The sequence below is a fragment of the Cydia splendana genome, chromosome Z (genome assembly GCF_910591565.1).
Source record: "Cydia splendana chromosome Z, ilCydSple1.2, whole genome shotgun sequence".
Lineage (NCBI taxonomy): Eukaryota > Metazoa > Arthropoda > Insecta > Lepidoptera > Tortricidae > Cydia > Cydia splendana.
The window spans coordinates 49025701-49053115 of NC_085987.1; the positions used below are offsets into that span (position 1 = coordinate 49025701).

A 27415-nucleotide genomic window follows, 5' to 3' on the forward strand; every position below is an offset into this window, starting at 1 on the left:
TAATAAGTAGGTACTTAGTTATAGAATCAGATAATAGCACTGTAGATCAATGTTCAACCTTCGTACAGTACATTGTATTGCTTACAAGATACCAGTAGGTATGTATTACACATCATTTTCTTTAATGTTGGCGGGTACATACCCACGGGATTAATACAGATTAATTAGTAGGCTTACCGTAACGTTTAAAGGGTGAAGTGCAGAGAAATATAAAACTTCAAATATAAACCACGACTGTACTATAAACGTCCTAATTAAAAAAGTATGCGTCCTGTTCAGCATTGTGCCACCCTTGTTCAGTTTCGTTCTAAAAAAGCGTACGTGGATTCAGTTTCGTGATGTAACTACGCCTACTTTCGTTTCGTATCGTCTTCGCGGGTTATACTGTGGGGTAATGTAGGTACGGGGGGGTCGAATTTCGTCCGTTTCGAGGGTTCGCCCTTTAATGAGGCTCTTGACTCTATAGATAGTTGTGTGGTAGAGCCTTAGGGTTGTAGAGGGTAGCAGCTACCTACGTGTGATCATTGGTCGGTGCTTTTATGACGATAATATTACGGTTATTCATTTAAAGTTAAATTCACAATTCCATGATAACCAAGTTTTGTTAAATATTGAGGTATAAGTAGAGGATATATTTTATGTAGATAGGGTAAATCGTCTATTACTGGCCACCTTCCAAACCTTCCAATAACTGGACACATTATATTAAAATGGCTAAAATAAGAATTCTATTTATTTACTCACAAACTGTAATTTAAGTAAACCAAATAACATTAGTTCTGAAAATTTACTTGAATTGTGTGAGTAATAAACAGAATAATTGAAGCGAAGTTCTTACATTCGACTTTGAACACGCGGCTGGCTAGCGGCACGTCCCGGCATTTCGATGTTTTTAAGCTGAACTGTCAGAAGATAGTTTGATACTCAATAACTTAAGTAAATTTGTTCTAATTTAAATGATATTGGGTAAACGTGTAGTCGAGGGCATTATATTTTAGTCATTAAATTATGAGCAGTCCCGATCGAGGGGTTATTGAGCTAGAAGAGCTTAGAAGGCCAAAAAGCTGTTTGCGAGAGGTCTTGCTATTCTGGTCATTTTTTTGCAAGAAACATAGTCGAGTTTAGTATCAAATGAAAGTGCACGACTTACACTTTTATAATATCGTTTTTAAATTTACCATTTTGAAATAATTAGCAAGATAAAAATAAAATAGAATAAACATAATATCTGTATTTGACATTTGACAGGAAATATTTCGGCTTAGCACAGATACACTTTATTTTAATCTCTATGGTGGTGACTTAAATCCAGGGGAGGGACAGCCGTATACGAAGCCCTTTATTCGAAAAAATAGCGACATCTATATTACTTAACGCTAAACTTGTAAATGGCGCTTCAAAATTGATGCAAAAAAGCAAATCTGTAGGCGCGAAGGGATATGGTCTCATAGAAAATTTGAGTTTCGCGCCTTTTTCTACTGACAAGATCGGCTTGGCCATCTATATTATACATACTACTCTTTGCTTAAATCTATCAGTTAAGGGCTCCACAGACCTTGCAATAAATCCACACGATCTTTGATTCATTGCCGCCTATAGAGCGACATAAAATAGTACAAATTAAATAAAATGGAACTCAAAAATGTCCATACTAAATTGTTGCCATGTGTAAGCATTTTACGTCAAATTGTGACAGTTACGTAGAAAGTGGCGCCCTCATTTATTTTCTATTATTTTATGTCGCACTATACGAGTACCTAAGTAGGTGCAACAAAGTCAATCGCTATATAATTTTTGGTTAACCGCGAGTTCTCAGTTCGGGGCGAACTACTAGTTAATTTATTTTTATTGTATGTGTATTTTATAATTATATCTTGTTACTAGGTAAAACCATTATCTTAACGATGTCCATAATTCATTTACACGGTGCGAGAACTCGCATGCGACTTTCATTACATTGCGGTACCGTAAAATGGGGTGAGTAGGCGCAAAACTGACATTCAAACCTCGGTAACATTTTATTTTTACATATGAAAACTGAATGGTGTATATAATAACTATAATAAGTGTTCCGGACGTTTGTATTTTATTTTGCGTAGTCCCATTTCATAACTTTGACGATAAACAGTGGGTTTTTTAACCCACCTCACCCCGTAGTCCCTCGTATTTGGGGTGATTTGAGTTTTCATACAAAGGTGATTTTGGAAGATTGTTGGATCGATTTTTTTTTTATTATGAGTATTACTACAGCTCCAATTTAAATTGGAATAGATTTTTTTTGTAGTAGTACCTATAGCCTTAAAAATCCATCTCACCACCCTTTCAGCCCTTCTCTCCCCATTCATAACCCAACTCTCCCCGCGAACCCTACTCACCCCATTTTACGGTACCATAATATCCTTGGCCTATGGTGTCGAAAGATGGCAGTAAATGTACTGACCAATGATCGTACATTTTCCAGCATTTTTGGTACAGCGGAGTGGTGTTAAATAATTTCAACCCTAATGATTAATTAGCGTTAATTAAGTTAATATTAACCTTAATTTACCATTTCAGTTGAAATTATCTATACCAATTCCGTTAACACCACTCTGCTGCACCAAAAATGCTGAAAAATGTACGATCACTGGTACTGACTACATAATTTACTTTGACATTATTCCTCCTTTTCAAATTATATTACGATACGAGTACAGCTTACAAATACGCATTCAATATCACATTGACAACCTATTCATGTTGAATTTTCATGAATATAAATGTACAGGTTAATTAAATTTCTTGAAGATATTGGTCTTGAAACTTTTGGTCGCCATACAATCTTCAAATATGGCGCGTCTATCCGAACGCTAAGTACTTACCTACTTATCACAGACTTCGGATTTTAGGGAGCAAAATTTAATGTCAGGTAGGAAGTTGCTATACCAATAGGTACACTCAATTATCTACTTAGCTTTACACAAAGTATATTTTTGCAATGACTGCTAGGTTTCTGAGTATCAAGTTACGAATTTTCTTTTGATATAAAGAGGAGGAGAAAGAAGAAAGAAATCCCTACTCACCCCATTTTACGGTACACGGTGAGCTCGAATCAACTGACAAACTTAACTACACGTTTAAAATAAAATAGAACTTTATTGCCTACAAAAATGATATGGCACGCCGCGCAAAACTAGCATGTTTGTGTTCCATATTATTTTCTATCGAGCCTACTCTAACCTTTTAAGGTTTTGGTGGTTAAAGTCTGCTCTGGCAAATATAATCTAGTTTCAGTGTTTTTTTTCGTGGTATGTGCCCTTGATTAAACCATTTAAAATTTTAATATACAAAATACAATTCAGCCTTCACTGATAGAGTAGGTACCTACGGTTGGAATCCATCAACCATGGCGCTGTAGCATCATGACATTCATGACCACATTATCTTGTTAAAGTCAACTTAGCTAACACGCAGCTATAAGTCAGCTGTAGTTTTAGCGGTTATAGACCGCGGGCCAGGAGCAAATATCGTCAGTCATCGCCTCCCGCTTGATACTTTAATTCAGGGACCGTATAACCGGTTTTATTAAATACCTGTATAAAAACTGTCAAACGAATACCGGTTAAAATGTTATACCTATATTCGCATTAGAGGTATTGCTGTCATTCCGTTTTTGTCTTTATCGCTATTTGTACACTAATTGACGTAATGAAATACCGGTATTCATTAATACCTCAATAATAACAGGTATTCAGTATACCGGTAATGGTTTTCGTATTTAATACCGGTATTCATTGCACTTGATCAAAGAGTAACCAAAAACTTTGCGACAAGAGGTTAAAGTTGTTGTTAAGTCCTCATGCCAAAGACATATGTAACTTACTATCTATTCTTTTTGCTCATGCTTATATTGATCGCTGTACAAGCGAAAGATTTCATGATTTAACCACGAGCGTAGCAAGTGGTTCGAAATCTGTAAAATTAAGCGTTGCGACCGTTTCAAGGCACGAGGTTAATGAATGAATTAATGAAAATAATTAATCCCAGAAAACATTTCCATATGAAATATGAGCGCCGCGCCGCCAAAATTTACGCGCCGCCGCCGCCGCCAAAATTCTGCGCTATCGGTGTGGCATCGGCGTGACCTTGTTAGATACTAGAGTCTGTCTAAGCTAACTTTGCACCGATTTGAACAGAACAAAGTGAGGGAGTGTTATTATAATATAAACGTCATATTTTCATAGAACTTTGACATTAACGATGATATTTACACACGTTGTCGTTGCAAATGCTATGCAGATTAGTTTGATCGGGAATTTATTGCTTTTATATAACGTGCTAACAAATTAGGTACCGATATTTTAAGAGATGGTACTTTATATAAAAACAATTAACTTTAAATAGAAATCAAGAAAACTTTTCATATCATATTTTTGTTTTATTTACCGAACAAAAATATAAATTACAATTATATCTAAAAATAATTATTACGTGCATTTAACCACATAAAGAAAAAAATTCATAGAGTGCTCACTCAGAAAAGTCTAATGCTCAACAACTTTCAGCGAATATTAAACAAGGATTAACTGGAACTTTATTGTCAACTCCTTCTGCTTTAATATATTAGTAGTAGTAAAACACTTTATTGTACAAAAATCAAAACAAAACAGGAAAAATAACATTCGTCATTAGTACAAAGGCGAACTTATGCCTTTAAGGGATCTCTTCCAGTTAACCTTTGAGCAATATTAGTTGTAAATAGTTGTTCAATACAATTTTTGAGACATTTTTGAAATTAATATTTTTTTTAGGGTTCCGTATTTCGTACCAATATCAAGTTGATATCAACTGCAAAAAAGTTTCTTGAAGGGGTTTTTATAGGCTTTTAATATCGTACATTTAAGTCACATTCACTCATTGATTCATTCATACTATTTTTGCGATTAGTAGGCGGTCTGTGCGAGCAGTGTGTGTAATCATTCACCTCTCCTGGCGATACGTACATATAATAACTATTATATTTGACTATAGCTACCCGCACTGACTTCGCACGGATTACACAAAACCTTAACAAATTGTACACCTAAACTAAAGCTTCCTCAAAAATCTTTCTATTGATAGCTGAAATCCGCATGAAAATCAGTTGAGTAGGTTTTGATTTGAGTTCATCGTGAACATACATTCATATAGTTACAGACAGACGCGGCGGGGGACTTTGTTTTATAAAGTGTAGTGAATTAGTGATAGATTCAATTAACAGTAACCTCACAATATAAAGAGATGTTCATTATGCTGCTTATCTACAGTTAATGCCATGAAAAACTTTTTTCCTACCATAATTCAATAAATTAAATGAAATTAAATTAAATGAATTAAGGTTTGAATTCTCTTCGCATAAACCAAGTTTTCAAGGCTACGCCGCCGATTCGCCGCCACCGCCAACCAATTTTGACCGGCGAACCGCCGCCGGCTAAATGCCTATTGGGCGGCGCTAGACGTGCGCGCCGGTCGAAAAAAATTGGGTGGCGGCGCGCCAGAAAAAAATCCACGGCGGCGGCGTGGAATTTTTCAACTTTTCAATATTAAGACGTATAATGAAAAGCCATGCTTAACCCTTAAATCGACAAGGGAAAAAATCTCAAAAAACTGTGTTAGTATCATTTTTTTGGTGTTATTATCTTATTATGTGGTTGTTTATTGTAGAAAAATCATGAAAAAAATATATTTATAATAGTTTCGAAAAAAACATAGGTATGTCAAATATGTTGGATGTTGCCAGTCGGTGTAAATAAAAAGATACGCCGCATAATGAAAAGACGTCTAGTATTTTGGACGTTGCCTAGTTAGTATACAGTACTTTATATGCATAAGGTTTTTTTTGTCAAATTCATGTTTTTTTTTAATAAATATAGAATAATTGCATTTTTAATTACAAATACACTTACTGATAATGTTAACTTATGTTATGAACTAAAGTAAAACCTATTATTTTTATATTTTTCCAAAAGCTTTATAGCTCGTAGGTGGTAAAATTTTACCAGTCATTGGCGTCATTTTATTAACATTAAATCAAACTTAGCGGGGTATCGTAGGATGCAGCAACATCTGAGCAATGATATACAACAATGCATGCAATTTTATCAATATTTTCGTAAGAAATTTCTCTAATGAAATCGGGTCTGTCTCTTGATGTCTTGATGAACGCACAGGAAAAAAAAACCGTAATAATATTTTTTTATCTATTTGGTTCATTACGTTGCAATACGACAAGTAATGACTTTTTAAAAGGTTTTGAAACACCTAAAATCCCTCTGTTTAATTCATATTCATATTCATAAAAACTACCAGAAAACGTGATAATTTTACTCTTCGCATACTTGGCACAAGTGCCCTGTAATCGACAACGGTTAAAACACTGGACATTATACTTTGTAAATGTGTTTTACCCATAGGTACATGGTACATACAACACATTTTTATGTAAATCGTACTGCCACATAATAAATAGTTAGTATTGTGTTGGTGCGACATAAAATAGTAGAAATTAAATTATATGACCAAAAAATTTCCGTAAGTACGTAATTATTGCCATGTTTAAGTAAGTATTTTACGTCAAAAATGTGAGAGTTACGTAGGAAGTGGCGCCTATTTCAACTATTTCTTATCGGACTATAACCTATTACATATTTTAACGCTGCATAATACTGTCTTATAAAAAATATTCGGCGCGCATTTTAATCTACCGGCGGCGGCGGCGGCGCGCGGACTCCTTATGGCGGCGGCGCGCACGTCTAATCGGCGCTCATAGATTATAAACTACATACGTAATAAAATACAATTAAATCAACAAAAAAAAACAATTTAATGAATCAAATGAACGCTATTAAATATTTATCATTCAAAATCATCACCTAACAGCTAATTTTACCAGCCAACATGAAAACGGGCATTCTAAGATCCGGATCTTAAGTATTTACAACTTTACAAGCGGGCCGGACAACGTCCTTGACGAGTAGCGAAGGAACGAATCGTGGTACTACTACAACCGGTATTGGCACTTACTTATTACCGGTAATAGCTTTAGGAGTAAACTATCAAATAGTGGTATTTGTTGTCAATTGGCTAAACCGATAACACTATTGAATACCGGTATTCGAATACCTCTATTCGGAGCTTAAGTGATATAAATACCCAAATTCAAATTACACCGGTTATACCTCAATAATAACCTGTAGTCAGAATACCGGTAACGGTCCCTGCTTTAATTGTAAGATGATAGTTTAGATGCTATCGTGAATTAATAAAATTGTCAGCCGGTTATATCACGGTGGAAAGACCGTCAGTTGATGACATAAACATGTATAACAAAAACATTTTTTTAAGTTATCGCGTTCCGATTGATACTTTGTCAGATGATAATTTAGATGTTAGGTATTATAAACAAAAAAACCGTCAGTCGGTTGTATAGCGGTGGAAAAACCGTCAGCTACTTGCATAAACATGTAATAAAAACGCACCTTACCATTGATATCCGCATATCCGTAAGGCGTTTATTGAAATGCCTGATGAAATGCTACATGCAAATTTTGATAAATACCTATATAAGGTGCTAACAAATTAGTCACGGATATTTTTACAGCTGATAGTACTCGGTTCTCGGAGTACATTTAAGTATGAAACATCACTGGTTTTGTTATGTTTTTATGGAGAAAACTAGGAAACAAAGCTACGTTAAAACACCCTGTTAATAAGATAATTTAATGAGACCTCTTCAGACATTCTAGAACCTTTTTAAACTTGACGTGACGTGACATGTCAGAAAGTGTTAAACATCTTGACAGGTACATAATAGGGGTGATTATTTTAAAAATCAATTATAATATTTTTTTTGTTCGGTAAATGAAAACAAAAAACTGATATACAAAGGTTCCTTAATTACAGTTAAAAGTTAATTGTTTTAATGTAATGTATTATCCCTTAAAATATCCGTGACTAATTTGTTAGCACCTTATAAAATAAAAAGGTAAAGCGCTCAGTTTTTACTTCTTTATATGCGACCTGATGGTCTTCCCACCGAGCTACAACCGGCTGATGATTTTTTTTATTAACCGACTTCCAAATCTCAAAAGGAGGAGGTTATCAATTTCTTTTTATTTTTTTTATGTTTGTTACTCCATATCTCCGTCATTACTGGACCGATTTTGAAAACTATTTTTTGATTGTATTTAAACCCAATTCTGATCCATGAGGAATCGAGGGAACTCCTCAAATCTTATATACCGAGTCGGTCCATAAATTCTGTCACAAAGGTTTTTACTAAAAATGTTATAGATACATTTCCCTTATTATTCACATATACATACATATATACATGGTTTAAAAGCTTATTTTATGATACATTACTTACTATATAATTCAACGTAATTTATTGTCTCAGTTTTGCATAATTTTATATAACATTTGAAAAAAATCATAAACACCCCCAAAAATACGCGTTCTGTTCAAGGTATTTTGATCCATATTTATTCATTTATATTTTTTTAATGGTTGAATCTTACATAAAATAAAAGTTAGGTCTTTAAAATTTATTTAGATATATAATACAAGTGTATTGGACTGCTAAAATTACTATTGTACACGTTTTACCAAATCTACTCGTTGTATGGCAATCAAAAATAAGCGTGTTACTGGAAAGTGTCCTAGAAAGTTGAAAGGGTATTTAGTAGAATTGCAGACTGGTGGCAACAAAAAATAAATAACTAAATGCTGGTGACAAAATAAAGTTCTAATAAAGTAGATTCATACAAATAAAGAATTAAAAATATTTAATGAATTTCTACTCTCTTTTGTGACGTATAATTTTTCACAATCCTGCCGCGTGTTCGCGTCTAACGACAAGCACAATGTAACCAGGAATAAATTAAAGTCACGATGTTTTACATTAATTATAATACATTTTGATCAGTAATATAATAAACAAGCTTTCAAATCATGGGTATATTATTTTATTAAAACCTTCGTATTACATTTTATCAGCCAATACCTTTGTGACAGGACTTATGGGCCGACTAGGTATATAGTGATGTTTGTCTTTATATTTACAAATCAAGCATAAATACATTAAAAAAAGTGACATTTGATGAAGTGAAACTGCTGCTGATGATCAGAACGGAACTCTTCAACGACGCATAGTTTTGGCGATTTCGATTTCGACTTGGACTCGGACTGGGGCTGGGACCCGGACCCGGACCCAAACTCGGGCCCTGACTCGGACCCGGACTTGGACTCGGACCCGGACCTAGACTCAAACCCGGAGTCGGACCCAGACCTTGGCCCAGTTCGGTTGAGAAGACGGGTTTTTGTCTATTAAAGATTATTTTACAATAACATTTAAACTAAGGATAAATATAACGGATAAGTTCGCCTTTGTACTAATGATGTGTGTTCTTTCATGTTTTATGTTTCTTTTTGTACAATAAAGTATTTTACTACTATTACTACTACTAATTATCATCTGATAAAATATCGAACGGGAGGCGATGACTAAATTTACTTTATTTTAAACATGTTTTGGTGGCTGCCGTTCCACAACCCACCGACGGAGCGGCAGCTGACGTCCATGAGGGATCATCATACATTGCCGTTAATCACTATACGAGTTATCGGAGGCGATTGGTCATGGAAATCTGTTCGTGGCTCGCGGTCTATTAATTCATAGTTGCACGGGCTGGAACAATGGTCGTGTCGACAGCGGGAAAAAGCGCAAAAACGCGAAATATGAGCACCTGACAAAGAAGCATTAGGCACTGGGATCCGTACGAACGGTTCCAACTCTCCCCTAACTTTCTATGATACTATACAGGTACTATATTTATGTTCTATTATATCTGATGTACCTGTATTCCTCTCTTCCGTACAATAAAGTGTTATAGTAACAGCACCAGTCATGGGACATTTAAGAGGAAATTTGGAGTATTTATGATATTTCAATTAAACATGTAAATAGTCTACCGCTTAGCGTGTTAAAAGATGAAAGTCCTATCCGTCTTTCATGTTTTAGGCGTGTTGTATCAAAGATACTGCAATGAGTTTCCACATACTTAACGAATTAAAACTATGTTTTTTTTCTCCAGTCATGGACACCAAAGCTCCAGTAATGGGCCCCCTGTAATGGACGTGGATCCAGTAATGGGCCCCCTATAATGGACATTGCTCTATCAGTATAAAATATTGAAATGGGGTATAAGTTATGGCAAAAAAATCAATTTTTGGTATAAGCTTTTATCGCTGAATGTATTTTTTTTTCCACAGCCAATTATTATTGTATTAGATCCATCGAGACAATCCTTATATACCCAAACACAATTAGTTAGGGTTTATTGCGATAAAGTTCCCATGGCCACCTCCTGTCTCCATCATCAGATCAGGTCAATGTTATCATAATACTGCATTATCATCCGCTTTGCATACTTAATTACGTACTTACACAAAATTTCAACTGAATCGGAAATCGAAAAGTGGCTCAAATTCAGCTACCAAGATTTGACCCACACTAACTAACAGGGCAAGTTATATAAAAGTTTAAAAAACGATATTAATTTATCCGTTGTCCGAGAATACCTCCTGGTTGACATATTTCGTAACTACATTTTGCTTCTGTATTGTTTAAACGTGAAATTATGGCATGGCAAGCATTATTATGTCAATTGTCCCATCATAGGAGGTATGCAGTTTTACAGCTCCTATAATGGGATTGGGCCAAATACCACTATTTTTTTTACATCTGTAGAGTCACAACGTAGTGTGTTGTATACCTTATCTCATGGTAAATGCAATTAACAAAACACATTCTAGTTTTCATCAAGTATTAATTAATTAAAATTTAATAAATTAACTCACCTCTCTTAGCGAAGTTGTTAAGAATTCATAGTGATATTTTTTTTCAGTGGCACGACAACTTTTGGGTTGACGCACATTTCTTAAAAAATAACCGAATTTAATAAAAATTCAAACATAAACAGCTCTAGGACTCTTATTTATGATAAAAATATATCCATTGTTTATAAACTACTTTTAGATACTTATTTTAGAGGAATTGTGGTTTTTTGTCCCATTACTGGTTCCACGTCCATTATAGGGTATACTACTATACTTACCTCACTTACTTACCGGTTGTTTTAAAGGGGGGTCAGATATAAGATATAACTCATTATCACTACTTGAAAATTATGTTGGAAGACTTTAGTCTAATTACCGTAAAACGGGGTGAGTAGGTTTCGCGGGGAGAGTTGGGTTATGAATGGGGAGAGAAGGTTTGAGAGGGGGGTGAGAAGGAATTTTAAGGCTACTGCTACAAAAATAATGTATTCTAATTTAAAATGGGGCTATAGCAATACGCATAATAAAAAAAAATCGATCCAACAATCTTCCAAAATCACCTTTGAATGAAAAACCCTCTCACCCCAAATACGAGGCACTACGGGGTGAGGTGGGTTTATCGTCAAAGTTATGAAATGGAACTACCCAAAATAAAATACAAACGTCCGAACCACTTATTATATACACCATTCAGTTTTCACATGTAAATTTTTGTTTTATCGAGGTTTGAAAGTCAAATTTCACCCAACTCACCTCATTTTACGGTAACTTATAAGTTCTTCCCGCAAGGTCGTCGACGTCGAATGATGATGATGATGATGATTGATAAAAACTACCCTATATCCTTCCTCGGGCCTCAAACTACCCTAAGTCCTTCCTCGGGCCTCAAACTACCCCCATACCAAATTTCGTCTAAATCGGTCAGGGGCGAGTCGCTACTATTACATATTAATAATCATACATTTATTTTTTCTCATGCTCCTAGCCATGGGGCTCCGTGAGGCTCCCTGGTTCAGCAAACCCTGTTTAGTACGATTGATTGCCCGCGTAATATTGCACCATCTACCTACACGGCCCCGTAACTGGTTTTCACCGCTGCAGTTGCAAGCAGTAGCGTGTTGCTGAAGTATGAAGTGCTTCTAGTTTTTAACCGACTTCAAAAACGGAGGTTGTATGGATAAGTATGTGCTAATTTCAAAATTTCCCCGCCTTCGAAGATACCCCATGCAAGGTGCACTGTAAGTAATTTGGTCTGTGGAACCGAAATTAAAAATAACAATCCAATAAACGTTATCCAAAAGTCGAATTGAATTGAAACGTTTTTCCCCGTTATCTTATAAGTTATACACGCGCCTTACCAATTCCGACTTGAAAAAAGGAGCGAATTCTACCGATATCGGACAGGTTCTGTATCGGTCGGGTGCGTGTCGGGCCACGCGTGGAGGATTCCGTACCCTAACTTCTTAAAAGAAAATACCTACCTACTTAACGGAAACACACAGAATAGATGACAGCAGAAAAATGTAACAAAACCTTTTTGACTAGACTTAAAACTTATTTGATTGACAAATGCTTACAATTTAGAAGATTTTTTTACTGACCAGCCTCTTTTGCAATACCACTAATTTTAAATTCGGACATTATCTGCAAGTAAGGTTAAATTGAATCAATTTGTTGACATATTGCATCTAAATATTAATCCACTTTTACAACATTAAATCCACATTCTCATTATTTTTATACTCATTAACTTGACATCACTTAATAATTAATTCGTTGCCTATTTGTATTGAATACCAACACTGACAATTAACTGGTTCAATTCGACTTTCATATAAAAACTTGACTTAGTTTCATATTATACACATAGATTTAAGATTAGATCCTAAGCATGTAATATTGCTATGCCCTCACAGGGTCCATGTGGAACTACCCAGACATTGTAATATCTATAGAAATACCATGGTTGTAATAAATAAATATGATATGACATGAACATTTGCGCACCTATTACGGCCTTTTAGTAAGAACGGTTTTACTGAAACTGAACATACTGAAAGTTTGCAGCTCGTACCGGGCTGGAGCTGCAGTTTAGAGGCAGGAAGTTTCTTGACTGCCAGCCATCTAAGTGGTGAAGATGGCAGTGTGGTCGCGTGGAGCGATGGCGGGAAGAAGCGGCAAGGATTGCACATTGCTCCGCGATAGTTACTAGCCTTTGTTAGAGAGAGTTGGGTAGTATGTCGCGCGAGATGTTGCGTACTCGTGCTAGCTACAGGAGGGTTTGGCGCCCCGCCACTGCCACTGGCCCCTAAAAGCCGGAGTGTTATCGGGGCGTCTGCGCGGTTTTGTCTGTAAGTGTAATGTGTTAATAAAACTGTAAGCGTTTTGTTGGCGAAATATTTAAAAATTGATGTTTGAGTCTACCTACCTACCAGAGGGCCTACGTCGGTACAGTTAGCAGCAATAATAAACACAAAAATTTAAGACAAGTATTGCAAATTCATAAAAGCGCGTGAGCGTCTGTATATAAACTTTGCACCTCTAAGCCCACCCTACTTACGATGCAGGAGGTCCCGGGTTCAAATCCTGGGAAGGGTAATTATTTGTTTGTTCATCATAAATATGTGCTCTTGAGTTAAGTATTAAATATGTATATATTGTAGTTAGTCTAGTCTCATACAACAAACACTACTTACTGTGGGGAGATTGATTTATCGAACAATTATTGATTGAATTGCTGTGTTATATTTACTATTCCAAGTGACTATACATATACAAATTATAGTAGCTTTATTTTATTGTCTATACATACCGAGTTTTACTTTGAATTAGAATTAATGTAAGACTAAAAACACCATTAATAGTTTGTATTATTTCGGCAATATGGCGTTCACCCCGTTGAGAGTGTTGTCTAAGTAGGAATTTATTTATAGTTTACTTTTTGTTATGAAGTAGATTATGTTTTACATTGTTGCTTTTAATAATTTTATTTGTGGACAAAAAAAATTTAAACGTTAATTTTGTAGATGATGATAAAATTATGATATGAACATTTTTTTGTACATGAAAGTATAGGCACCTACGCCACCTACTACGATTTTATATCTCAAGCACCTGCAGTGTAACGGGCCCTTCCTCGCCGCAGATAAACCGTCTGTCTCTTTCTGACGTGCGCATGACGGATTTATCGGAGGAGATAAGCATGAGTTACCCGCGTAATGGACTTATTGGACGCTAACTACTTTTTGTACCGTCCACGGCGTTAACTGACGATTTGTATATGTTGTTGAAAATATAATACATACGTGAAGGTATCCCGTTGAAATTATAACCATTTACTCATCAGATCTACCGTTCCTTGAAGCTGTGAAAAAATCGATCGTAAATTAGTGAAATCCAACAAACTACGAGTAACTCACGAGATGGGCCCCGCGATCTATAATAAATTACCCCTAAATATAATAGTTGCGCCTGGGTCGTCCAGCTTTAAATACCGCCTAAAAACTGGCTAGCTGAGCGCCCGTTCTACAATCACGAAAAATTCTTATTGAATAAATTATGAGTATTAATTACTATTTACCCACTGTAATGTTGACTTTTAACCGTAATAATTACCTAATTTGTTTTAACCATACTAATATTATTTACTGATTATTCTTAATGTTACTATTATGTTTTTCTTCCCTGACGTGTAAAATGATTTTACAAATACCTAAATGAGTATGAGTATGAGTATATCGCTGTTAAAACGTACCTATATGTGGACACTCAAAGGAATCATATGGTACCTACTTCTAGTTGACCCAGAACTATAAAATTATGCAAATAATAATCGTCTTACACTGCAAGTACAGGCAAAAATCTGAAATCTATAAATTTGTTAAAGATATAAATAACAAATAACCCTACCTGTCTACCTGTGGAAACTTGTATGTAATTGGCTTACTGTTTCTATGTTATTACCTAACTTGTTACTTTAGCTGTAAGTTTTCCTAACAAGTATTAAAATAAATAAGGAAATTTTGTACGGAACCCTCGGTGGGTTCAAGTTTTTTAACCTCAAAAAATGGGTGCGTACTTATTGTAACGCGCTGAACAACTTCGAAAAGTATTATTTTATCTTAACGATATTATGGACGTTCCAAGTGCTACCGATATTTAAAAAGTTATCGTGTTTTTGCTTCGTTTATTATAAAATTTCTTCGAGCAACACCGGCTTCCGAGACGTCGGAAGGGAGGGGCCCAAACGATATAAGTAAATTTTGATTGATTATGGAACAATTTCAAAAACAGCGCTTGAAAAAATGCTGAGATTATCTAAAATACATACCTACCTAATATTTTGACGCGAGGTGCACATGCACACTCGGCAACAATAGAGACCTTAGCTAGGTAAATTAATATTAATTATAAATGGGTGGGTGTGGAATTGTGGATGGGTTGGTTCACTAATACTTAAGACCAAGAAGGCTTTCTAAGAGGATTGTGAACATAATGAAATTATTTTAAACAACGTCGAATAAACGCTCGACGTGCTGTGATCCGTGTTTGAGGACCATCGACTGTGAGCACCTACTGCACCGTTTCTACCAATCAAGCGCGCGACGTGTACCTATCGAGCGCGCGACGTGTACCATCGAGCGCGCGACCTGTACCTATCGAGCGCGCGACGTGTACCATCGAGCGCGCGACGTGTACCATCGAGCGCGCGACGTGTACCATCGAGCGCGCGACGTGTACCTATCGAGCGCGCGACGTGTACCATCGAGCGCGCGACGTGTACCATCGAGCGCGCGACGTGTACCATCGAGCGCGCGACGTGTACCATCGAGCGCGCGTCGTGTGCGCGTATTTGTTTGTCAACTTGAAAAATACCTGATTGATAAAGCCTTTTATAGTGTTAATGATTTTTTTCACATTAATTAATTTAACTATTTTTAAAGTTCAATTTGTTATTCTTAATATTGTGTAATCTTTTTTATTTCTTTTAATTAATTGACGTGTTTAATTAATTAATTAGTTTTAGGTGTGTGTATGTATTTTGTAATCTCGTATGTTTTCGACATGTACCTACGTATTACCTACGTATTATATAGTAGTATACTGTATTAAACGAATTGAATTGAATTGTATACCTTTGAGGATTTTAAACCTTGTCACCAATCGCTGAAATTCCCAAGACTATTCTATCATGCCGGCTATATACACTGGTCGAGAGAACCCGAGACATGCCGAGAACGAGTGTGTTACATACTGATCCCTTCTCCGATTAGGTCGGAGTTGTGCCGAGACTCTCGGCGAGAGGTTCTCGACGAGCGTGTAGAGCCAGCATCAACGAACTTCCCCCACTCACCAAGATTCGCGGTCATAATCTCCTGGTCCTTTGGCTTTTTCTTCCGCGGCCGTCCTTTCTGTCTCGGCGGCGGCGCGGCGGCACCGTTGAAAAACCCCTTATCCTCCCCTCCTCGGAACTCGGGGGAGGGGTACGGGGGGTAGTGGGCGGGGGGCACGTAGGGCCCCGGGCAGAGCTGCGGGGGCCCGGGCACCGCCAGGTGGGGTCCGTACTCCGGCATCGTCTCGTAGTGTAACCTGAGGACGGAGAGTCTTACAAAGAACAGAAATAAATAGTGGTGTAAGCGTTTGGCTTTAGTCCTCATGCGGACTGAAGGACTTGTGATTTTCTTCGATGTAAGCAAGTATCCAATTTTAAGTTATAGGAAGATGGAAAGATTCGCCACCTTGATTGTACTCAGGATACACTACACACTACCCAACCGCATGAACAAGTTGGTTACAAAACAGAGATTAAATATTCTCTTTGGTTGGTTACCTACATCACATCAACAATTTGAGCTATCGAAGCAGAATGCAAGTTTCCTCAAGATGTTGTCCGTCTTTGAAGCCTTAATATGTAAGTATTTTGCTCATTGAGTATGCTATGTCAAAAGATTTGTATGGATGTCTCTCTGAACAGGAGGACCTATGTAGATTTCTTTGACAAGATTTAAAGACGCGCTGTGCGAGTCATTGGCGCTCACGAACCATCAAGGCAAGCTTTTATTGTAATAACCTTGGCTGGGTGAAGAGTGTACTGCAGACAGAAGCAGGCGAGTGGAAGACCAGCTCCGAGCTCACCTGCAGTAGACCGCCGAGTCCCTGATGCCGAAGGTGTCTCCTTTGGTGAGGAGTGTACTGCAGAGCGCGCAGGAGAAGCAGGGCACGTGGAACACCAGGTCCCGGGCCCTCATGACCAGCTCCGACGCCGAGATGGGCGTGTTGCAGCGGGCGCAGCGTTTAGAACCGTATAATCTGGGGATAGAGGGAATTTTACATGACGAGTCTTTCTTTTAAAATTCATTATAATTAAATATAATTAACTATCTAGTTATACATAATATATTATAAGTCAAACCAAGATAGCTTTGTAGCGATTTTGATAGCACAGACTGTGCAACTGTTATTTTCATTGCACACGCTGTGCAACTGTTGTTTTGATAGTTTTGATAGCACAGACTGTGCTAGTGTTATTTTGATTGCACACGCTGTGCAACTGTTGTTTTGATAGTTTTGATAGCACAGACTGTGCTAGTGTTATTTTAATAGCACACGCTGTGCAACTGTTGTTTTGATAATTCTAATAGCACAGACTGTGCTAGTGTTATTTTGATAGCACACGCTGTACAACTATTGTTTTGATAGTTTTGATAGCACACGCTGTGCAACTATTGTTTTGATAGTTTTCATAGCACAGACTGTGCTAGTGTTATTTTAGGCGTCAAACTTCTATGAAATTATGACGTTTAGGTAACATAACATAACATAACTCTACGCATAGCATAACTAACGCATAGCATAACTCTAGTTAAGTAATGTATTAGGTATAAGTATGTAAGTTAAGTAGGTAGAACACAAAAGGATTGAGAGCGCTTTATCCGCCAACAAACTGTCCTCAGTTTGGCGGAATATAAATATGTAAATACCCTGTAAGTTTTTTTTGCGATAAATAAAAAAAATAAAAAAATAAAAATTAATTACTTGCAGTTATCTTCGTCTGACTCTAGTTTACAGGGTGGGTCAAAAAACGTTGACTGACTATTTATTTTCTGTAGCTTAAATTATTGATAACTTCAACATACATACGTTTGCGTTTGTGTACGAGTATCAACTGTGTTATACCGGTTATACAGGTGTTACTCGTATAGTGGTGGGAACAAGTCCAGAGTTGGGCAAAAATTAACTTGAATAAGAATAAGAATAAAAACAGAAATTTTATTCTTATTCAAATCGAGTTGAATTAGAATAATTCTTGCACTAGTTATTTTAGAATAAAATTAAGGTGAATAAATCATGTGACTTTTATTTTAAATGCGGAATAAAAAACAGAATAATTATTCTAGAAGTAGGACTATTCTAAATAAGGTTTTATTCAATTAAAATGTTATTTAGAATTAAGTTAATGTTTGTAGTACAATCGGTTATATTTATTTTTGTAAGTTGATTTTCACCCTTCTATTTAAAAGTCGGATTGAATTGATATTTGTTACTTTACTTTAGGTACAATACACATTGAAGAGTTCCGCTATACACTATCTAGTTCTATCCTCCGATCAGGATGCTTAGCCAATATGCCAAACGTTAACGCTCCGTGGAGTTGCGTAGGTATAGTCTCTCTATATCACTCTTACATATCAGTGCGATAGAGAGACAGATAGCGTTTCGTTATCGCAGCGCAAACGATCGGCATGTTGGCTACGCACTCAAGGTGCCTAGCCAAGATGACAATTTTTCTTTTTAATTTAATAACCAAATCATTAGGTAAAATTTAGCTGTTCTGGGGGCCTAGCCAAGATGCCAATCGCTTGTGCTCCGACAACGAAGCACTTCCTGTCTCTATCACTCTTACATATTAGTGCGATAGAAAGACAGAGATAGCGTTTCGTTCTCGTAGCGCAAACGATTGGCATGTTGGCTACGCACCTAAGGTGCCTAGCCAAGATGATATTTTTTTGTTTTTAATTTCATAACCAAATCATTAGGCACAATGTAGCTGTTCTGGGGGCCTAGCCAACCTGCCAATCGTTTGCGCTACTACAACGAAACGGTATCTGTCTCTCTATCGCACTAATATCTAAGAGTAATAGAGGCAGAAAGCGCTTCGTTGTCGGAGCGCAAACGATTGGCATATTGGCTAGAACAGCTAAATTGTACCCAAAGATTTGGTTGATAAATTAAAAACAAAAATTGTCATTCTTGCTAGGCACCTTGGGTGCGTAGCCAACATGCCAATCGTTTGCGCTACGACAATGAAACGCTATCTCTGTCTCTCTATCGCACTAATATGTAAGAGTGATAGAGAGGGAAAGCGCTTCGTTGTCGGAGCGCAAGCGATTGGCATGTTAGCTAGGCCCCCAGAACAGCTAAATTTACCTAATGATTTGGTTATTAAATTAAAAACAAGAATTGGCATCTTGGCTAGCCACCTTGGGTGCGTAGCCAACATGCCAAACGTTTGCGCTACGACAACGAAACACTATCTCTGTCTCTCTATCCCACTAATATGTAAGAGTGATAGAGACAAAGCGCTTCGTTGTTGGAGCACAAGCGATTGGTATGTTGGCTAGGCCTCCAGAACTGCTAAATTTACCTAATGATTTGGTTATTAAATCAAAAACAATAATTGTCATCTTGGCTAGGCACCTTGGGTTCGTAGCCAACATGCCAATGGTTTGCGCTACGACAACAAAACGCTATCTCTGTCTCTCTCGCACTAATATGTAAGAGTGATAGAGACAGAGAGCGCTTCGTTGTCGGAGCGCAAGCGATTGGCATGTTGGCTAGGCCCCCAGAACAGCTAAATTTACCTAATGATTTGGTTATTAAATTAAAAACAAAAATTGGCATCTTGGCTAGGCACCTTGAGTGCGTAGCCAACATGCCAATGGTTTGCGCTACGACAACAAAACCCTATCTCTGGCTCTCTATCGCACTAATATGTAAGAGTGATAGAGACAGAAAGCGCTTCGTTGTCGGAGCGCAAGCGATTGGCATCTTGGCTAGGCCCCTAGACCAGCTAAATTTAACATAATGATTTGGTTAGTAAATTAAAAATAATACGGTTACTGAAACTATGCGACAGTCAATTTGTAAGATTTTATTCCATAAAATGGGTATGAATTAGACAAGAAAGTAACTACTATTACATCTACCTAACTATACGTAATTAGTACCTCTATACGGTACCCAGACCACATTTTTATTCGTGGAATATTATTTCGAATAAAAATCATGATTATATTTATTTGATTAAGAATATGTTATTCTCATTCAATTTTTTCTCATACGAATTATTCCCGACCAAAATTATTTGAATATTTTTGACGGGAATAAAATCGAGATGATTTTATTCCGACAAATTCTTATTCAAATAATGATTTTATTCTTGACGCCCAACACTGGGAACAACAAACTAAATCCGTAGGCTGTACCTACTCCTCAAACTCAACCAACATTTATTTCAGCGACTTTTAAAAATAACTTGTGTTTAGATTTTTAATACACTTTAAAGTTTATTCGGACGCAATATATTGCGTATTTTATTATGTTTAAAGTGTGACAAGCGGCGTCAATTCTAGCTCTCTCTCGCGTTACAGGAGACACCTAGCTAGGTAGACCGTGTGTTGGTTCCGGTAGCGGTATATGTTGGCCCAATGTGTAAGTTGTGTTTACTATACAATAAACCAGTTCTCCTCCAATGTCATTGACCCCCATATTACATACCTAAATTGCTAATAGACACATAATATCCGCTAAATTCACGTCCAGTTCAAAGCTATAAAGTTTGAATACAACTGTAAGACCCATAAAAAAGAGTCCGAAATCAAATGACAGCCATTAAAAAAGTAAATTTCAAATCTTTCGGGCGTTTTTACAACTCTGTATTATATTTATTACTAGCAAGTGTGAGAAACGTTGAGACAAGGTTTATGATAATTTGAATGCGTTTTTTAGGGTTCCGTAGCCAAATGGCAAAAAAACGGAACCTTTTTGGATTCGTCATGTCTGTCTGTCTGTCCATCCGTAAGTAACAACCACTTTTTTCCGAAACTATAAGAACTACATACTGTTGAAGCTTGGTAAGTAGATGTATTCTGTGAACCGCATTAAGATTTTCACACAAAAATAGAAAAAAAAACAATAAATTTTGGGGGCATACTTAGACGTAAAACAAAATTTTTTTTCATAAATCCCTTCTCCCTCCCTCCCTCTGAAGAACTTACGTAAATCATCGCAGCCTGTGTTTTGAAGTTTTTGTTTTGAAATATATTTTTATAATACGTAAGTACCTATTTCTAATATGCTAGTTAAGGTATTTTTCTATGATCAACTTGTTGCCTGTAATAACATTTTTCATTGCCTACATTTAATTTTTAGGCCGTCACTAATATTAGGTATATCTGACTCCGATAACTCGCATACCCACCTGTGTACAAATATGAGGTTCGGATAATTAATAACGATACGCATCTGGCGGAGCGGAGCGGCGGCGGCGGCGGGGTCCCGGGAACCGGTAGCCCACATTCCGACACTGTCATTTATAGGAAACTCACCAAATTCTTACATTACCTACTACTTAGTTAACAGGGCTGACAGCTCTATAAATATATCTATTCACTTTCTTTTTGTACGCACTAAAAAATATAATGGTACGATGAAAACTTAGAGCTATATTTTTTGTGTAGGTATTCGTAGAATATAATTTTGAAAACTTAGAGCTATATTTTTTGTGTAGGTATTCGTAGAATATAATTATGAAAATTTAGAGCTATATTTTTTGTGTAGGTATTGGTGGAATATAATTTAGAAAACTTAGAGCTATATTTTTTGTGTAGGTATTCGTAGAATATAATTTTTATGCTACTTGCTATGGGGCTGTCCATAAATTACGGATAATTAAAACCCTCGGTGGGCGAGTCCGACTTGCACTTGTCCGGTTTTTCAAATTTGCCGCCTTTTTCTACTGATCTGCTTGACCAACTTTATGTATACTGATAATTCCTGGAACTGGCCACTTAGAAAACGAAAAAAAAACAATTATGGGGTTTGAAAAAGGAACTCTCTGGCAGTATATTAATTACTTTTTAATTTGTCATTTGTTTTTTCATCGTGACGTTGGGTTGAAATTCGTGTGTCGTTGTTGCAATGAATTTAAGTCGTGAAAATTTTCGAAACATGATTTTTAGGGTTCCGTACCCAAAGGGTAAAACGGGACCCTATTACTAAGACTCCGCTGTCCGTCCGTCCGTCCGTCCGCAACAACTAATACTAAAAACAGAATAACATAAAGATTTAAGTGGGGCTCCCATACAACAAACGTGATTTTTGACCGAAGTTAAGCAACGTCGGGCGGGGTCAGTACTTGGATGGGTGACCGTTTTTATAGATAATGGTACGGAACCCTTCGTGTGCGAGTCCGACTCGCACTTGGCCGGTTTTTTATAGATGTTCATGATTTATTTGTATTGCTCATATACTCCAAGAAAATTTCCAGAAGTATTTAGTGATTAAGCTCTTTTATGTAACTGACATGGCGCTGTATGTAGAAGGTTTTTTATAATACCTATAAATGTTTGCAATGCCTCCGTGTTGGACACCCTCCAAATTCTAATATTAATATCCAAATTTTAATAGGTATTTTTAATTTTTAGTTTTAGTTATTTTAATTGTAGTTAGTTTTAGTTTTATATTCCTATTTATGTCTTTTAGTAATTTATATTAATTAATATAAATGTTTTTCTACTTCTATTCTAAAAAAACTTTACGTGTAAAAGTGCCCCTGTGGAGTATTTGCAAAATATATGTTTTAGTTTTGTGTTTATAAGAGAAAGCCTGCCTAATTGTAACAGCACGATGGACCTTAGACAGGACAGTACATATGGTGCTATTTTACCTCCCTAGTGCGGTAATTGACTCACATATTAAAGGCATGCGTATAGAGATTTTTGTGTTTTCATCAGAAAATCAAGCTTCATTAAAAACTGTCGCATTTGATGAAGTGAAACTGCTGATGATGATCAGAACAGAACTCTTCAACGACGCATAGTTTGGCGATTTCCATTTTGTGGGTTAGGTTAGGATAGAACTGCGACCCTTAGAGAAACGAAATGCTACTAGAAAGGTGGGTAAGGTTAGGTTAGAACTGCGACCCTTACAGAAAGTGGATTACTATATCTGGTGATCAGTTCAATACCATCCAATAAAACTATTTTGAGAAGTCGGTTTTTTTTCTGTTAAAGATTATTTCAAGTACCTTTATAGTTGGAAAACTTCGAGCCATGCCGCCGTGACCCGGGTGGACGCGGGGCTTCGGTACCTGTCCTGCCGCGATACCTACGATACCGCGATACCTGGTTCGATTCCAGCCCTGGCCACTGGAGGCCTTGGTCACTTTTTCTTCATATATGGCATTAAACAGAGACTAGTAAAACTTTTCCCTTAACGTCAAGATTCTACCCCATTTTCCTATGAGTATACCACTGCTGGGCAACGGCCTCTCCCCTTGAGTTCCACGACTCCCGAGCTAGTGTTTCCTCCGGTCAGTTGTCCAGGAAGCTGTCCAGGTCATCCCGCCATCGCCGTTTGGGCCTGACGCGTCCACGTCCCTCTACCGGCATCCACTTGGTGGCTAAGCTAGCCCACCTCTCCGGGTGCATGCGGTATGCGGTAGACGTGGCCAGCCCAGTCCCATTTGAGCCTTGCGGTTTTTTCGCCTACCTACGTCAGCAACCCTCCTCCTTCCTTCCCTTCTTCCCTCCGCCTTTTTATTTAAAAAATTGGACAAGTGCGAACTCGCCCACCGAGGGTATCGTATTTTTTAGTGTTATAGCGGCATCAGAAATACATCATCTGTGAAAATTTCAACTGTCTTGGTTATCACGGTTCATGAGATACAGCCTGGTGACAGACAGACGGACGGACAGAAGGCAGAGTAGGCAGACGGACAGTGGAGTATTAGTAATAGGGTCTCGTTTTTACCCTTTGGGTACGGAGCCCTAAAAATGTTTCCTCTTCGTCTAAGTAGGTACCTAGTTACTTCTGTAATAGGTGCTTAAGGAATCGTGAATTTTTCAATAATGTATTTAGAAACAGGCAACCCTGTTGGATCGCGATAGCTGGACCACACGGACGTCTCACTCGGGTTCGAACCTATCTCCCATCAGCTGCTTAAATCATCCCGCAGCACTAATCGACTCATTCTGAACTTTATGGCGTTAACATAAGGCTCAAATTACTTGGTAACATTCTGTTTTAAAAAGGATGAGTTAAAGTATATTAAATATAAGAGTTTTAATTGCCAGCATAGGTACCTAGAGTCGACCAAGCCAACTCTGCATGACATTTGTAATGAACAAGTGTGGGAATGTCACATAAAAGTCAAATTTCTATGAAAATGTACTTGTATAATGACACACCACACTTTGTTGTATATTCAAGTCGGCGCAATATTTGTTGGCAGGTAGGATGGATGCACCACTGCTCATGCACTGGAATGGACTGCATGTGGCAGCCACAGTGTTATGTACATAACACTCCTTTTAGTTGTGTTATAATTTATCGCCACTCAATCTATTATGTACCAACTTTTCGCACTTGTATAGTAGGCTAATTATTATTCTCAGTGCAGTGTTAAAACCTCAAAGGGGTCGTCCAGAAATCGTGTGAAAGTTTAGAGGGGGGGTGGGGGTAAGAAAAATATCACGAACGATCACGATGGGGGAGGGGGGGTCAGAGATGATTACGTGTATTTTTTTTTAAAGCTAGAAAGACAAAACAACAATATTACTCAAAAATTTAATTAGATCAAGTAATCCGCTCTATTTTATTTATATGCGTATTTACCCAATAAAAACATCATAATTATCACGTGATCTTGTGGCAGGGGCGGGGAGGGGGTTGCGTTAAAATCACCAAGGAGGAGGGGGGGGGTCAAAAATAGGCAAAATATGATCACATGATTTCTGGAAGACCCCAAAGCCTTATGTCATTAATCGTGGTTCGCGTCACGGCTCCGTCACGCTCGGCGTACGCTCGACGCGCAATGAGCGTAACCTCGTGCCGACAAAGTTATCCGCACGCCGGGATGTAAGCGGGACGGCGATAAAAACTGTTATCTTCACGCTGAGGTGTAAGCGGGACGGCGATAAGCGCTGTTTATGAGGACGCTGTGTTGCTATGTTGTCCTAGTACATTCACTTCTATCTAAGCTAACTTTGCACCTACTTGAACGGAACAAATTGAGGGAGTGTCATTTACAAACATCATGTTTTCATAGAAATTTGACATGACATTACCACACTTTGTCATTACAAATGCCATGCAAAGTTAACATGGTCCAACTCTAGTGGTTATGAGTTGTAAGTAGGACTACCTACTAAGTAGGGTATTGCAAAAATATGAAAAACGAAATCGACGGATAAGTTATTCAGGAATTTGCTTTAAGTACCAAATTTCGCGAGAATCGAGAATCGATTGGGAAGTCCGACTTATGCGGCTACTCTTTAGAGGAGATGAGCCGGACAGGCATACGGTTGCATTAAGGATGATTCACGCTAGACCGGGCGGGGGCCGGGCCGGAGCTTCCGGCGCTTCGTTTTCTATGGAAAGAACCACGTGATCACCGAGAAACACATAAAAAAAGTTCAAACGACATTCAACGGTATATTGACGGTTTATAATAGACCACCGAAAAACTACAGAACGCATCGTTCCAAACCACGTACGAGTATGAATTCTTAGTAGTTAATTCATAAAAATAAAGTTTAAGAATTGATGAAAACTGATAAAAACACTATATTTTAGGTATTATTTTTATTGTTCAATTAAAACAATGAACTCAAAAAATACACAGATTATCAATTTATCACGCAAAATTAATTATTTTTTCACGCCACTGTTCGGAAATGTGACAATAGATGGTCTAAAACCAAGCTGGAAAGTAGGCAATAGCTGTAGCACCTGAACCACCACTACTACAATGTTTCATTGTTATCATCATCTGTCATTGGTGACGGTTCGCTACAGCCAGCAATGAGTATCATATAAAATATAAAAATCAATAAAAGGAAATGACCTTTTATTTATGATAAAAGGTCTTTTTTGGCGCAACTTTTTCCTTCAAAAATAAAGTTAGGTTATTTATAGGACCAATTTCTTGTTTAAAAAAAAGAAATGACAAAACCATTCAGTTAATTTTTTTTAACAATTATCCATTCAGTTCACGCTTAACACATTCAACACCAAGAACCCGACTGTCGGGTACACTGTTCGTAGCGACTACGCGCTACATACGACGAAACCGTGGCTACGCGCTACGAGCGTAACCCGTAGCACTTAGTGGTATTGAATGTGTTAAGGCGTTTTTTACTTTTGTAGCTGTTTGTGTTTTTTTTTAAGCAAAAACGCTTCTAAGTTTAGAGTTGGTTTGAAGCAAATAACAGAAAAACGCCTCTTAAAAGTGATAAAAAAAGTAAAAAAGGCGGGATCTGAAAATACTTACTGAATTGGATAGTGTAATTGTGTTTGACTAAAAAATACAAGAAACACGTATCTACGCTCGCTATAAAAATGATATTCTTACGCTGACGCCTACCGAAATTCTAGAGACAGCACAGGCAGTGGCTAGTAATTTGCTACCAGAGAAATCGCGGGCTAGTACTTATAGTTAGAGTCGGACCAAAAATAGTCTGCAGCGGATTTGATAGCCCACGCAGTGCAAGTGTCATTAAATTTATACGTCATGATTTCACAGAAGTTTGACGTTTAAAATAACACTTTCACTGCGTGGGCTATCAAATCCGCTGCAGACTATTCGTGGTCTGACTCTATGCAAATGTTTTCTTATTTCCTCGCAGTAGTCGTGAAAAGCACTATGTAATGCCTCGGCCGGAAACGCTAAAGATGGACTCGTATTATTTGAGGGCCTCCACTAACGTGTCGGCCCTCAAACGACTCGTCCATCTTTTAGCGGTTTTCCGTCCTCTCCTACAATGTACTATACTTTTAAGAATTTCTACTATAGTTGACAAATAGTCCGTATCCGTAATTCGGGCCGTATTAATTAACAAAGTTTTTTTTACAAAAAAATTGTTGTCGATTGAAGCGTCAGTTGATGTTCGTTATTTCCATATTATTTTACTGAAATTTATTATTACATTTTGTTTTTGTGTTCGATTGTGGTAATTAAACTTAATTGTTTGTATATCTTTAGAAAACATGAGTGCAGGTATTAAGTGATGAAGAAGGATTACATTTTTCAAGTTGTCTAATAGGTATGTTCTCACTTCTCCGGTGAAAAGTTTTGTGTACTACACGAAATCAACTTACTACGCTCAAGATTCTAAATTATAGAATCTTTCGCTTGCACGGGACTCAAAATAAGCACTCGAAGAAATATCAAACTTTGATCTCTTGTTGTACAAATAACTACTTGCAGTTTTCCCGCCGAACCATAATGAAATTTAATTTTCTGTTCGGTAAATTAAAACAAAAAAAAAAAATTAAA

The 27415-nt window shown here is 37.2% G+C and overlaps 1 protein-coding gene and 1 long non-coding RNA gene across 3 annotated transcripts in view; both read right to left on the minus strand.

The window, feature by feature from the left end:
* The window catches only part of LOC134804170 (uncharacterized), a 442923-nt gene that overhangs the window by 64882 nt on the left and 350626 nt on the right, over positions 1-27415 (minus strand). The gene's annotated exons all lie outside the window — the stretch shown is intronic.
* Positions 1-27415, minus strand: part of LOC134804097 (protein apterous-like) — a 178515-nt gene that overhangs the window by 42513 nt on the left and 108587 nt on the right. For both annotated transcript variants that reach the window (XM_063777027.1, XM_063777025.1), the window contains exons 3-4: positions 16993-17166; positions 16211-16446 (exon numbers count right to left, since the gene is read on the minus strand). In XM_063777027.1, the coding sequence (XP_063633097.1) occupies positions 16211-16446; positions 16993-17166 (410 nt within the window). The remainder of the gene's footprint in view (positions 1-16210; positions 16447-16992; positions 17167-27415) is intronic.